At 46.1% G+C, this 14,200-nt stretch overlaps 1 protein-coding gene across 1 annotated transcript in view; it reads left to right on the top strand.

Annotated features, from left to right (window-relative positions):
* CAMKK1 (calcium/calmodulin dependent protein kinase kinase 1) overlaps positions 1–14,200 on the top strand; it is a 65,110-nt gene that overhangs the window by 35,431 nt on the left and 15,479 nt on the right. Inside the window, exons 9-11 of the mRNA XM_056865642.1 lie at positions 9,178–9,377; positions 10,682–10,735; positions 12,886–12,959. Of these exons, the coding sequence (XP_056721620.1) occupies positions 9,178–9,377; positions 10,682–10,735; positions 12,886–12,959 (328 nt within the window). The remainder of the gene's footprint in view (positions 1–9,177; positions 9,378–10,681; positions 10,736–12,885; positions 12,960–14,200) is intronic.

The raw sequence follows: 14,200 nt of genomic DNA, 5'->3' as shown, positions 1-14,200 counted from the left end.
AAATGGCAGGCTGTGCACTGCAGCGTTCACGCATGCAGATTGAAGCGCGTGCATGTTAGCAACCAGATGCCTCCACCCCAACATGGAGATTTACAATGCCAGCCTCAGCTGAGTTATACCCTTCTAAGCCCACTGAAATCATTGTGGAGGTGTAACTCCATTTAGGATTGCACTGTTAACTTCTAGGGAGAGAGCCATTGTGGCATACTGCTTAAAGTGTCAGACTACGATCTGGGAGAACCAGGTTTGAATCCCCACGCCGCTATGGAAGCTCACTTGGGTGACTTTGGGCCATTCAGTCTCTCTTTCTCTCTCAGCTTTACCTCCCTCACAGGGTTGTTGTGAAGATAAAATGGAGGAGAAGAGACCATTGCCTGCCTGCCCCGTTAAGCATAAAGGTGGGCCGTAAATGAAGTAAATAAACTCTGGAGAATACTCTATTAACCCGATGACCACAATTTTAAGGAGGCATTCCCAAAGTGGTAATGATTGGGACATTTAGCTTGAAGTGAAGAGAGACACTTGATATTCCCTTCCTTATCCCACGTTACGAGAACTCGGGTGTACCCAATGAAGATGGATGGATGCTAGATTCAGGATACACAAAAAGCAGGGCTGGATTTAGGTTTGATGAGGCCCTAAGCTATTGAAGGTAATGGGGCCCTTTATATGTCCAGCTGTCCTTTGTCAACAACAAATTCGTCGCTGTTTTTTGTGTTGAATATATGCTATATGGTAATTTATGGACCTAATAGGTATCTAAAGCTATTTGCACATAACAAAATATGTATTTTATCAAAGTAATTGTTGAACTGAAATACAATTAAGAAGAAGTATATTAATAGTAAAATAATTATTATTTCCTTTAAAAAAAAATTGGGGACCCAAGAGAGTGGGGCCCTAAGCTATAGCTTGTTTAGCTTATACGTAAATCCGGCACTGACAAAAAGGAACTACTTCTTCAACCAATGCCTAATTATCTTGTGGGATTCACTGCTACCTGATGTAGTGACAGTCACCGGTTTAAGCTGCTTTAGAAAAGGATTAGACAGATCTGTGGAGGAGAGGTCTGTCAATCACCTTGATAGCTCAATGAAACCTCCATGGACAGAAGCAGTATACAGTTTGAACACCAGTTGCTGGGGGCGACAACAGTGAGAGGGTATGCGAGTCTTGTTTATAGGCCTTCCAGCGGCATCTGGTCAGCCATTGTGGGAAATAGGATGGTGGACTAGATGGAACTTCGGCCTGACCCAGTTAGATGTGCCTAAGACAAAACAGAGGCAATGGTTTACAGAAGCAAATAGTGGAAAATATGGGGTGGGATCCAGCCAGTTTTTTCTCTAAATCTTGCCCAGTTCCCCTTATTACAAGCATACCTTTAAGATATTGTGGGTTCGGTTCCAGACAACCACAATAAAGCAAATATCTCAATAAAGCGAGTCACACAATTTTTTTGGTTTCCCAGTACATGTAAAAGTTATGTTTATGTAGTCGATTAAGTGTGCAATAGCATTATGTCTAAAAAAAAATGTACTGTAATAATAATGAAATAATAATTTAATAGTAATGTAATAGTAATGTAATAATAATGAAAAAGTTTGAAATATTGCGAGAATTACCAAAATGTGACACAGAGACACGAAGTGTCTATACAGCCCCCACCATACATGGCTTTTGTCCATTAAAGTCCCATGAACTCCAGTACAGCATAGTGTAGTGGTTAAGAGCAGTAGAGTCTAATCTGGAGAACCAGGTTTGATTCCCCACTCCTACACATGTGCGGCAGACTCTATAATCTCATGAACCGGATTTGTTTCCCCACTCCTCCATGTGAAGCCTGCTGGGTGACTTTGTGCCAGTCACAGTTCTCTCCGAACTCTCTCAGCCCCCACCTACCTCACAAGGCATCTGTTGGGAGGGGAACGGAAGGTGATTGTAAGCCACTTTGAGACTCCTTAAAGGTGGAGACGAACCAAATTTCTGGCAGGGTATGAGCTTTCGTGAGCCGCAGCTCACGTCTTCAGATACAGCTTGAATGTGAGTCAATTGAACACATGAAGCTGCCTTATACTGAATCAGACCCTTGGTCCGTCGAAGTCAGTATTGCCTACTCAGTATGGCAGTGGCTCTCCAGGGTCTCAGACGGAGGTCTTTCCCATCACCTAATTGCCTAGTCCCTTTAACTGGAGATGCCGGGGATTGAACCTGGGACCTTCTGCATGCCAAGCTGAGGCTCTACCACTGAGCCACAGCCCCTCTCCATTTATCCTTAAGTCTATCCTTAAGCAGAGAAGAGTGAATCCCAATGGCAATGTAAATGTCAAAAGCAAGTAAATGACATTAGCAGGCATGATTGGATTAGGTGTGATATGCAGAGGGGTAGTGGGCGTGGAGAAATTAGCATTGGTAATGAGACAGAAATCCCAGATCTCTATTCAATCCAGGAGAATGCATAGTCTTGAGTTTCATTATTTGTTGTAATTCAGCAGTCTCTCTTTCTCATCTCCTTTTGAAATCCCTTTGTAAGAGAAGTGCTACTCTTAAATCAGCAACTGAATGTCCTGGCAGGTTAAAATGTTCCCCCAACTGGTTGAATGTTGTGCTTTCTGATGTTTTTGAAACCTTGTCAGAAGCCTTGGGGAGACATTTGCAGCGGAGAATCAGTGGCTAGAAGGGAATGCCGAACCCTTCTCCCATCTGCTGATTTCCCCCTGCAACCCTTACTCCCTCCGCAGCCAAGCCCTAAAACAAGATGTGAGCTGAGCTAATGGAAAAACAGCCTCGGGGGTGGGTTATACAGCGATAAGGCCGTGGGCACCGAAGGAGTTAAACTGTCCTCCCCTGTGAGTACCACCCTGCCCCCCCCCCATTTCTGCAATAACAGGAACATAGGACTGGAAACCTGCATTTAGTGAGAAAACATCTAGTTCGGCTTGGAGGAAAGTCCAGCAAGACATCTCCGGGGAGTGAGAAATGGAAGCCAAAGGAAAAAAGAAGCGCGGTTGTAATCATCGTACACGCTTTCCTTTTCATTGCAATACAATATTGCGTTGTGTGTGCCCTAGTGAGCCTTGACGGTTCGCGGCAGTGTGCGAGAGAAAACACATCTCGGATGCCGGGGAATGCGTCTGAGCAAGGAGCTGATCTTGCCTTCATAGCGTGAAATGATTTCCTGCCAAAGCTAACTGAGGAACTCATTTGTTAGGAAAGCCCTGGCACTGCAGGCGAGGAAAACCCGCTCGCAGCAGACGCGGTGACTCACCCCGGGCTGGGTCTTTGTCAGTGGGGAACCTGGCTAGCGCGGTATATCCACTTGACAAGATGGTTATGCTTGGCTTTAGAAGAGGGGCGAGAAGGAAGGAAGCCCCCCCCCATTACTGGGGGGCTAGGGGCTCCTTTCTGGTGATCCCTCTAACAACTAGTGGTTGCGGAGGTTCTGGCTGAGGGTATATAATTTTGCCATAGAAAGCCCTTGCGGGAGTGCTGATCTGGATTACTGGGGAAGGGGTTTAATTGTTTGGGAGAGCATTTTTTAAATAATGGGAATAGGGTTATCATTTGAATGTTCTGCAACAACTTTAGGCAGATTTTATATTGTGTTGTATTATACTGGGTTTGTTGCATTGTCCTCTAATTTTGTTATCCCGTTTGATTGCAGTGTTTATATGCATTATACCGCTTTTATTGCATTTTTTTTTAAGTGTGATCTGGCTTGAGTGTCAGTAAGAAAGTTGGATTATAAATGAAGTGAATGAATGAACGAACAAACTTTTTTGCTCATCAGAAAAGGTCCTTTGAGGCTGCATTAGAACCCAGCAGGGAATATACGTCTCTTTTTTCCATATTGAGACCTAAAGTTGTGCGATGGGGAGACATTTCTGATCAGGGGAATGGCATGCAGCAGAGTCTCTCCCCCCCCCCCCCAAAGTCTGTAGCTCCAGTCCAAATCACCTCCGCCCAGCTGTTTTTTACGGTCAAATCATAAGCCTGGCGATCCAGTCAAAGAAATCCACTCTCACATGCATCTTTACCCTAAAAGACTGAGCTCTGCATCAGAAAATCCCAGATTCGGATCCCTCTCTCCTATGTGGTCCGTAAGTAGCCCTACACAAGCCTCCCCTCAATATTGCCTTACGTCCTTCTGCTTACCTTCTTTGCAAGGTTGCCGTAATATTTTCTTTTGTCTGTCGAATCGTTTTAAGGACGTATCTTTATAGGAGAAACCTTTCTGAGCTAAGCAGGGGGAACATCGATCAGTAACCCGTGAACAAGCCGCCAACGATAAATCATGCTTGCCAGAACCAGCTTCACGAGTTACAAGCAACTTGGACGGCAGTTTTAGTGCTCATACACACTGCTCCTTTCCCCCGCTTACTCACACCAAACCGCAGTTCATACAAACTCTAGTTCAAAGCCAAATCCTATTCTGTGCTTGAGTGTCATAGTGAATCAAGGTTTTCTCCTTGTGGTTTGATGTCAGCCTGTCCTTCCACAACGTCAGACCACTGGTCCAGCTTGCCCATCGCTGTCTCCCTTGGCTTTCCAGGGTATCAGCCAGAGAAAGGTCTTTTCTAGCACCTGCTGTTTGAGATCCTTTCATCGTGGATGCTTGGGAATCAGAGTTACAACTGAATACATGCTATGCATACATTGAGCCCAGACCCTTTGATCCGATGCCTGGAAAAGGTCAACTATTTGAGAATGAGTAAGAATGGCCTCTCTTTGGAAGATCCTGTCTCCTTGTTTCTGCATGAGTCACTGCTCTGAGCCTAGTTCCAGGAAGGAGGCGAGCCCAGAACAATGACTCAAACAGAGAGGCAATGAGCAGCCAGCTCTGAAGGCAGGCCATTCTACTGCATCTTCAGGAGTGATTGGATGAGCCATTCTCACCTGATGCAGAGATGTGGCAGAACAGGGCCAGAGCAGTGACTCATGCAGAGATACAAGTAGGGTTCTTTGCAGATGGGTGATTTTACCATGTCTTTGCCTGAGAATGTAGCTGAATGATCCAAACATACCTAGTGCAGAGCTCTTAACAGGCTGGTTGAAAGCAGGCAAGGTCCAGAGCTAGGGTTGCCAACCTCCAGGTACTAGCTGGAGCTCTCCTGCTATTACAACTGATTTCCAGCCAATAGAGATCAGTTCCCCTGGAGAAAATGGCCGCTTTGGCCATTGGACTCTATGGCATTGAAGAGTCCCTCCCCTCCCCAAACTCCGCCCTCCTCAGGCTGCACCCCAGAAACCTCCCACCGGAGGCAAAGAGGGACCTGGCAACCCTATCCAGAGTGGTGACTCTTACAGAGAAGCACCAGGCAGCCTCTTCACTGGCTGAACGCTTTGGTTTCATTGGCTTCTGTTGTTATCTAATTTATTTCCTGCAGCAGTCTTTCTGGCAGTTTTCACTAGAATGCCAGTTCGGTAATTGCTGCTGCAGACTGTTCTGATGCAGCCTTGTTACGCAGCCTGTGCGCGAGGTGGCGGGACTGTCCCTCCCAGGAGCCTCCCCCCCCCTTCATTGTCCATGCGGCAGATTGGCGGCCAGGCATTGCAGCACCCTCCTGCCACATTGGAGATGCAGATCACATCTGTGTGCTGAAGTTCTGCTGCAAGGAAGCAGACGTGCCGAAATATTTGGCCGCAGGCGCCTTCGCTGTTGTGCCAAGAAGCACGGAGCCGTGGTCTGCAGCTTCCATTATTCTTCATTCAATCAGAAGACAAGGATGCTTTTTTAAAAAAATTAAAAGGGTGTAGAGCGTCTTGCTGTGGGCAAATTTCAGCCGGGATCTTAAGCAAGGACGTTTGATGCAGTCTAATTACTTCCTTGTTGATTTTCAGCTTAGAAAAAGCAAGGTGCTTCTGGATTACATAAGGCATTCTCCTAAGAGGTGGTGGAGGGGGTAATGGAGAGCTGTGCTTTGGAAAGCCCCTGGTTTGAATTTTGGCTCTGCCCCATGTTGGAGCTGTGCCTGTCAATGTGTTTCCTGGTGTCCGCCTGCTTGCTTCTTGAGGCTTGGGGATGCAACGTAAAGCAAGGGTGTCAAAGATAAGGCCCGCGGGCAGGATCCGGCCCTTTGAGCACGATTATCTGGCCCGGGAGCTGAGCCAAGGCAGCTACCCCCCATTTCACCCCCCTAGTTCTGATTCTGGGCCGCAGGGGCCTTCCGACCCCCCCCACTTGCCACCTTCAGGTGGGGCCTGAAATTCTCCCAGAATTACAGCTGAGCTCCAGACTACAGCGGGTGGACTCTGTGACATCACATCCCTGCTGAGCTCCCTCTAGGGTTGCCAACCTCCAGGTGGTTGGATAAAGATAATGGTATCAAGCTCAAAATAGTATGCAAAAGCGTTATATTATTTACGTGCAAATGTTATACAGAAATACAAAGAATATGTAGCATAAAGCTACTCAAGGAAAGCAAATAATTTTCAAAGGTAAGTACAATGACTTGTAAAATACTTTCAAGGGTAAGTACAGTGACTTAGTTATTTCTCTTTACAGAACGAAATAGTGGAGCTAGAGAACGACGTAGGCACGCCTCTGCTGGGATGGCCAGACAAGGGTTGCCAACCTCCAGGTGGTAGCTGGAGATCGCCCACTATTACAACTAATCTCCAGGTGACAGAGATCAATTCACCTGGAGAAAATGGCATTGAAGTCCCTCCCCTCCCCAAACCCCGCCCTTCTCAGGCTCCACCTTCAAAATCTCCAGGTATTTCCCGACCTGGAGCTGGCAACCATATCCTGGTGTGTTGCTACTGGCCCTGCCCTGTGACAGCCATGTTATGGCAGTGCCTTCTGGAAATTTCAAAAGTTCCCACACCCACAAGCATTTGGGAACCCTGGAATTGACAGTACTAAGCTACGTGAACCAGTAGTTGGACTTGGTATTGGGCAAATACTGCTTGTTTGACAAAAGATATGCTTTAAAAACCCAAAATTATCTTGCATTCGGTTCAAAATAGAGCAGCTGTACGGGGTGAAATGGAAGACTGTAATTTAGTGTTCATGCCTGGGCTCCTTTTATCTGTTTACGTGTATGCACCCATTCTCCAACATGAGAACTTTAATGTACGCGGAACCCTGACATACAACATCGCTAGCAACTAATACAGATAAAAATTTAACAAGGCAGCCTCCGAAGGCAAAATGAGAGACAGCAATTTACCAGGGACAGATTCCAGAAAATATGGGCTGTCCCTAGTAAATAAGGACAGATGGGATGTATGAATCAACCATAAAGCATTGGAATCGAAAGGCAGTCACAAAGTTGGGCACACACACATTCCAAATAAATAAATATCAAATGTTATGTAGGGCTTGCCAACCAATTACATAATTTTGTCGTTCATTAATTCCCATAAATTTGTCGTTCATTTTGCCAGTCTCTGATATTTTTTGTTTTCCTTCCTCCCATTACAGTCACGTTTGAGAATTTAAAACAACAACAACAACTAAGCTTAATTAAAATACTTGAGTCGGTTGGTGGTGGCCCTAAGCATTATAAAACTTCATTCAAGTAAAGAATATGAGCCTATCCGTCAGTTAAGATCTTGGGCAGAGGACGTGTTGTAAGCGACCACCAAAGACAGGGTCTTCTCGGTGGTGGCTCTGGAACACCCTTCTCTCAGCTGTTTGCCTGGTGACAAGCCTGCTTAGCTTTATAGTGCCAGGAGAAAACTGGATTTTCAGATTCCTGCATTTCTCTCCCATTTAGGGTTTGATCCCTTTCCTCTTCTGGGGTTTCAGTGAAATCTTCTATTGGATTGAGCCCAATAGAAGGGATTTGAGGGAGGGAACACCAGGGAACTGTTTTCTGCTTCCCTACCCTCACTTTCCCCCTCCCTTCCCAATGGCTGTGGAGATCGCAAAGATGGGGGGGGGGCGTTTTCCCTAAGTGCCAAGGTATTTGCCCTAACTTGCAGTTTAAGGAATTATTAACAATTAACAAATGTATTGACATAGTTGCTCTAAGGAAATTTCAGGGAAGTCCTGGGAATGTATTTGACAATGTCCCTAAATTCCAGTATCATCAAAGTGTGCAACCATGGCACTGAGTGGGGGGTGGGGGGGGGAGGCAGGGAATTATTTGCAGACATTTTGCAGAAAAAAATGGGTACTCCTCCCAGATGTGATACTGGGGCTTCATTTTTTCCCCTTTTACAATAGCTTAGGGTTACCAGGCCCCTCTTCACCGCCAACGGGAGGTTTTTGGGGTGGAGCCTGAGGAGCCTGGGGTTTGGGGAGGGGAGGGACTTCAATGCCATAAAGTCCAATTGCCAAAATGGCCATTTTTTCCAGGTGAACTGATCTCTATTGGCTGGAGATAAGTTGTAATAGCAGGAGATCTCCAGCTAGCACCTGGAAGTTGGCAACCCTACAATAGCCGGCTCATGTTTTGAGTAGCACTGAGGTGGGAAATAATGAAATGAAATAGTTCTTTGCTCGACCAGTGATTAAAATGTGAATTTGTAGCCAGAAAATGGAGTGAGGGCCACACGCCCAGACATCTTTAAAAGGAGATTACACAGATTCCAGGAGGGCAGGTCTATCAGTGGCTACTAGCCATGGTGACTGAAGGGAACCCCGTATTCAGAGGCAGTCAACCTCTGAATATCAGGTGAAGGTAGGGTTGCCAGCTCCGGGTTGGGAAATACCTGGAGATTTTGAGGGTAGAGCCTGAGGAGGGCGGGGTTTGGAGAGGGGAGGGGCTTCAATGCCAATAGAGTCCAATTGCCAAAGCGGTCATTTTCTCCAGGGGAACTGATTTCTACCACCTGGAGATCAGTTGTAATAGTGGGAGATCTCCAGCCACCACCGGGAACTTGGCAACCCAAGGTGAAGGGCTCGGTGAGCTCTTGTCAGCCCTTCAGAGGAACTGGTTGGCCACTGTGTGAGGATTGTGGATTAGATGGGCCACTGGTCTGATCCAGAAGGGTTTTTCTTATGTTCTTACGTTAACTGCAAGGTGCAGCGTGAAGAGATAGGTGTAATTGTTCAGCTGAGCGACTCCATGAGGTTTTTAGACCAGCCGTGGTTTTGTACAGTTGAAATAGCACCAACACAGCCCATCATTATATGACACTTTGTAAGGCTCTGACCGATAGATGGGTTCCTCCTAGTTAAATGAGGGTTTTCTCCAGAAGCCTAATGTTTTCTTTTCTTTGTCTTCCCAGTGCATTACCAGAAGATCATCCACCGGGACATCAAGCCTTCCAACTTGCTTTTGGGAGATGACGGACATGTCAAGATAGCTGATTTTGGCGTGAGCAATCAGTTTGAAGGGAGCGATGCCCAGCTGTCCAGCACAGCGGGGACCCCGGCCTTCATGGCCCCTGAAGCTCTTTCGGACACTGGGAAGAGCTTCAGTGGAAAGGTAGGGTTCAGTTTATGTGCTGTGGCTCCCATCTGTGACATGGAAAGGGTTACCTCAGGGGGGTGAAGAGATGATTGAGAAAGGCTCATCATACCCTACACCCTCTGTGTCTGGGCTTCTTCTCCATTTGGGTGTCTCCTGACCCTGACAGAGAGCCAGCATGGTGTAGTGGTTAAGAGCAGTGGTTTGGAGTGGTGGACTCGAATCTGGAGAACCGGGTTTGATTCTCCACGCCTCCACATGAGCGGCGGACTCTAATCTGGTGAACCTGGTCAGTTTCTGCACTCCTACACATGGATCCAGCTGGGTGACCTTGGACTAGACACAGCTCTCTTAGAGCTCTCTCAGCCCCACCTCCCTCACAAGGTGTTTGTTATGGGGAAGGGAAGGTGATTGTAAGCCGGTTTGATTCTTCTTTAGGTGGGAGAGAAAGTCGGCATATAAAAACCAGCAGGTATCGGATGTCTGGATAAAGGATACTCAACCTGTACATTAACACACGCCCGCATACACCCAGAGAGGATAACCGCTGAACAACTGCAGAAATTGCACACTTTGAAGGGGATCCCAAGTAGGACTGCAGATCCCAAATGGGAGAGCTTCCTTAATTACGATGGAGGGGGCTGCACAGAGATTGGTATTTTCCCTTTCATGGGGCTTGTGTCCTTAATTGTAAGCTGCCTCAAGTAAGACTCCTATTATACTAAGGTGCACAATACTATTCCTATACATAAATATATAACACAACCCTTAACAGACTCATAACTTCAAAAAATTGGGATAGCAAGTAGCCTAAAACCCACAGCTCATAATGGCTAATAGCCTAGAAATGGAGACCGTTCCAGTGTGCTCCCACTAGGCTATTAGCCATATTGAGACTTCATGGACTATATGCTGAGACCCTATGTGTACCTGCTTGTACCTTATTTATGAGCTGTGGGTTTTAGGCTACGTGCCCTCTCAATTTTTTGAATGTATGAGTCTGTTATGGGTTGTGTTATATATTTATGTATAGGAATAGTATTGTGCACCTTAGTATAACAGTAGCGTTGTATGTACTTTGAATATATGTTGATACTGGAAAATACTTCAGTGTGGCCATTGCATGTCCTTTTTGTATCTGATGTGTTATTGCATGGAATAGTGGTTGTTTGTATTGTATCAAGCAGGACTCCGACAAGGCGGTTTAGAAATATTCTAAATGAGTAAATAGTATTTGAGATGGACGCCTTCACACACAATTGCGTCCTCGGTCGTAAAATGAATTGTCCCTAAATCTGTGAGATGTGTTTGCTTTATTTCAGGCGCTTGATGTCTGGGCCATGGGTATCACTCTGTACTGCTTCGTATATGGACAGGTGAGATGTCCGCCAAAGAGGGGTATACGGTAGTGTGGAGAGGGGATGGCTAAAGTTGACGTGGCCCTAACCAGGGAGCGCTTATGTGTACACTCGGCAGGGTACTTATTTACAAGACCATTCAAATATATTTCAGAATCACACAAGTGCTGCTTGGGGGGTTGTGTTCAGCCAGACAACGGCTCCCCCCTTGCTGTTTTGTTTTGGTTGTACAGCTAAGGACACTAAGAGAGCCAGCGTGGTGTAGTGGTTAAGAGAGGTGGTTTGGAGCGGTGGACTCTGATCGGGAGAACCGGGTTTGACTCCCCACTCCTCCACACGAGCGGCGGAGGCTAATCTGGTGAGCTGGATTTGTTTCCCCACTCCTACGCATGAAGCCAGCTGGGTGACCTTGGGCTAGTCACACTCTCTCAGCCTCACCCTGTAAGCCAGATTGTAAGCCTGTTTGATTCTTTCTTACAATCAAATTGTAAGCCAGTTTGATTCTTCCTTAAGCGGTAGAGAAAGCCGGCATATAAAAACCAACTCTTTTTCTTCTTCTTCTAAAAGTATCAGAGAGTGAGTAGAGAGAGAATAGGCCATTTCCCAGAAGAGACCTCTCTCTCTTTTCCTTTTCTTCTTCTTGTACTGGTCTCCAGAATGGGGCTGCTGTCTGCTGAACCAAACTGAATCTGCATCCACTCCTTGCTGGATATTACACCCTTGGTGCGCTGTGGCAAACATTCACCTCTTTGTTTTGCCACCCAGGAAAATGACATGTGGATGCAGCCTAAATTGTCTTTGTTCTGTCTGTGCTAACATTCAGAAGTCCAAGCAAAGGAACAAATTCTCCCCCACTCTCCATTTATCAAGGCCCACTGCTGTGCACGTCAGTATTAAGTCAATTGTTAACACTGTCAAAACTCCCTGTTAGGATTGCCAACCTCCAAGTACTAGCTGGAGATCTCCTGCTATTACAACCGATCTCCAGCCAGTAGAGATCAGTTCCCCTGGAGAAAATGGCCACTTTGGCAATTGGACTCTATGGCATTGAAGCCCTTCCCCTCCCCAAACCCCACCTTCCTCAGGCTCCACCCCCGAAATTTCCAAGTATTTCCTAACCTGGAGCTGGCAACCCTACTCCCTGTAGAGAACCCTGGGAACTGTAGTTTTTGCAGGGCGTACTGGATCATGTCACCCATCAAGCAGCCACATCAGAAGCCAGTTCTGGCTCTCTGGTTGTTGCAGCTGTGTAACGTGTGTTTTCAAACGCTTGTTCTTTTCACACATTAGGTCCATGTACTGTACACTGCAAGCCCACCATCTGCACATGACCTTACCCGATATGCATGGTCATCATGTTCTGTGAACAGGGACATCATGTGTATTTCAACAGTGTATACAATTCCGATATGTGTGAACTGATGCTGGATTTTTCAGGGCGCTTTGCACATACTGAAACTGTAAAAAGCAAAGGTAAAGGTCCCCTGTGTAAGCACCAGGTCATTCCTGACCCATGGAGTGACGTCACATCCTGACGTTTCCTAGGCAGACTTTGTTTACGGGGTAATTTGCCAGTGCCTCCCCCAGTCATCTTCCCTTTACCCCCAGCAAGCTGGTACATACAAGCAAAATATGTACATAGCCCCTGTTGATACAATAGGCTGGCTATATGTATTGGTTGCTGGAGTCCTGGCACATGTGGTTATTATAACTGAAGAGGGCGCAAGTCACATTTGTGTAAATTATGTTATGTGTCCTTTAAAATGTAAAAGTATGGTTCCGACATGAGATAACCATGGTTGGTATCTACGTGTACAAGCCTAGGAGATTCTCAGGTTCACATGCTACTTCCAAACCCTACACATGACTGAAAAATTAAACACTTCCTCTTCCACAGCAAACCAAAATTTGACATTTTGTCTGAATTGCAAGCTACGGTTTGTTCTCTTGCCTCCAAGCCACGGTTTAAACGAGTGGGCAACATGTGAACAGGCTCTAGCAGCTCTCCATAAGAATTACGTATCCCTTTTGCAGAGTTCCCAGGATCCTTTAGAAGATTTCCACAACGGCTAAGCCAATTTAAATTAGTAGTGTCATTGGAATCTAAGCCTTTGAACGCTGCTGCAAACACGATTGGCCACTAGGGAAACCTTTGTTTTGTTTTGCAGTGTCCTTTTATCGATGAGTTCATCCTAGCACTACACAACAAGATCAAGAACAAGCCAGTGGAATTCCCTGAACAGTAAGTAGAGTTTACGTAGCTCCGGAACAAAGAATTAGACCCACCACTCCATAGCATAAACAGACCGTAGGAATATTGTCGAAGGCTTTCACGGTCAGAGTTCATTGATTCTTGTAGGTTATCTGGGCTGTGTAACCGTGGTCTTGGTATTTTCTTTCCTGACGTTTTGCCAGCAGCTGTGGCAGGCATCTTCAGAGGAGTAACACTGAAATCTTCAGAGACACTGTCCTTCAGTGTTACTCCTCTGAAGATGCCTGCCACAGCTGCTGGCGAAACGTCAGGAAAGAAAATACCAAGACCATGGTTACACAGCCCGGATAATCTACAAGAACCAAAGACCGTAGGAAATTTATATATCTGAACACATAGCCCACCTTATTAAAAAATCCAGGATAGCTAACAATCATGTATGTAAACACCAAGGATCTGTCTTTTTATTGTATTGGCTAAACTCCCCAAACACACAATATGGGGGGGGGGTTCATTTGAATATTTAGTGCATGTGAAGTGGTCTTGGCTTGTCGTTCAAAAGGGAGAGGGAGCTTGTGGTGGCAGCCAGGAATGTAAGAAGCAGAAACCCACATCCTTGGGAATGGTTGGAAGGTACAAGATGCAGCTCAATGAAGCTAAGCAGGTCTGAGTCTAGTCAGTGCCTAGACACCCTATGCATATGGTATAAATTCTGTGAGAAAGTTTTCAGTAGTGGTTAGAGTGCCAAACTAGGACTGGGAGAAACAGTGTTCAGATCCCTGCTCAGCCTCGATGCTCACTGTTATCCTTTCTCAGCGTGATGAGCGTATGATATTTGTGTAAAGTGCTGTCAAGTTGCAGCTGGCTTACGGTGACCCTGTAGGGTTTTCAAGGCAAGAGACTAACAGAGGTGGTTTGCCATTGTCTGCCTCTGCGTAGCGACCTGGGATTTCCGTGGTGGTCTCCCATCCAAGTACTAACCAGGGTCGACCATGCTTAGCTTCCAAGATCTGATGAGACTGGGCCAGCCAAGTCAGAGTGAACATAGGATATCTGCTTTATATGAACTCTGTTATCCCCCATTTTCTGGGTTCAACAGAAAGTGCTGGGGGTGACTTTAAAAGCACCACAAAGGTTCAGGTTCAAGATCCTAAAGTTCATCAAGTGAGAACCTATGTAAAGGCCTTCCCAGTAGGGTTGCCAACCCCCAGGTAGTGGCAAGAAGAAAACAGTGCAGGCAATTATATCACAAAACATGTATTCATGAAAAT

The sequence above is a fragment of the Euleptes europaea genome, chromosome 19 (genome assembly GCF_029931775.1).
Source record: "Euleptes europaea isolate rEulEur1 chromosome 19, rEulEur1.hap1, whole genome shotgun sequence".
Lineage (NCBI taxonomy): Eukaryota > Metazoa > Chordata > Lepidosauria > Squamata > Sphaerodactylidae > Euleptes > Euleptes europaea.
The sequence above is the reverse complement of the archived record's forward strand: the minus strand, read 5'-3'. Positions and strand labels throughout refer to the sequence as shown.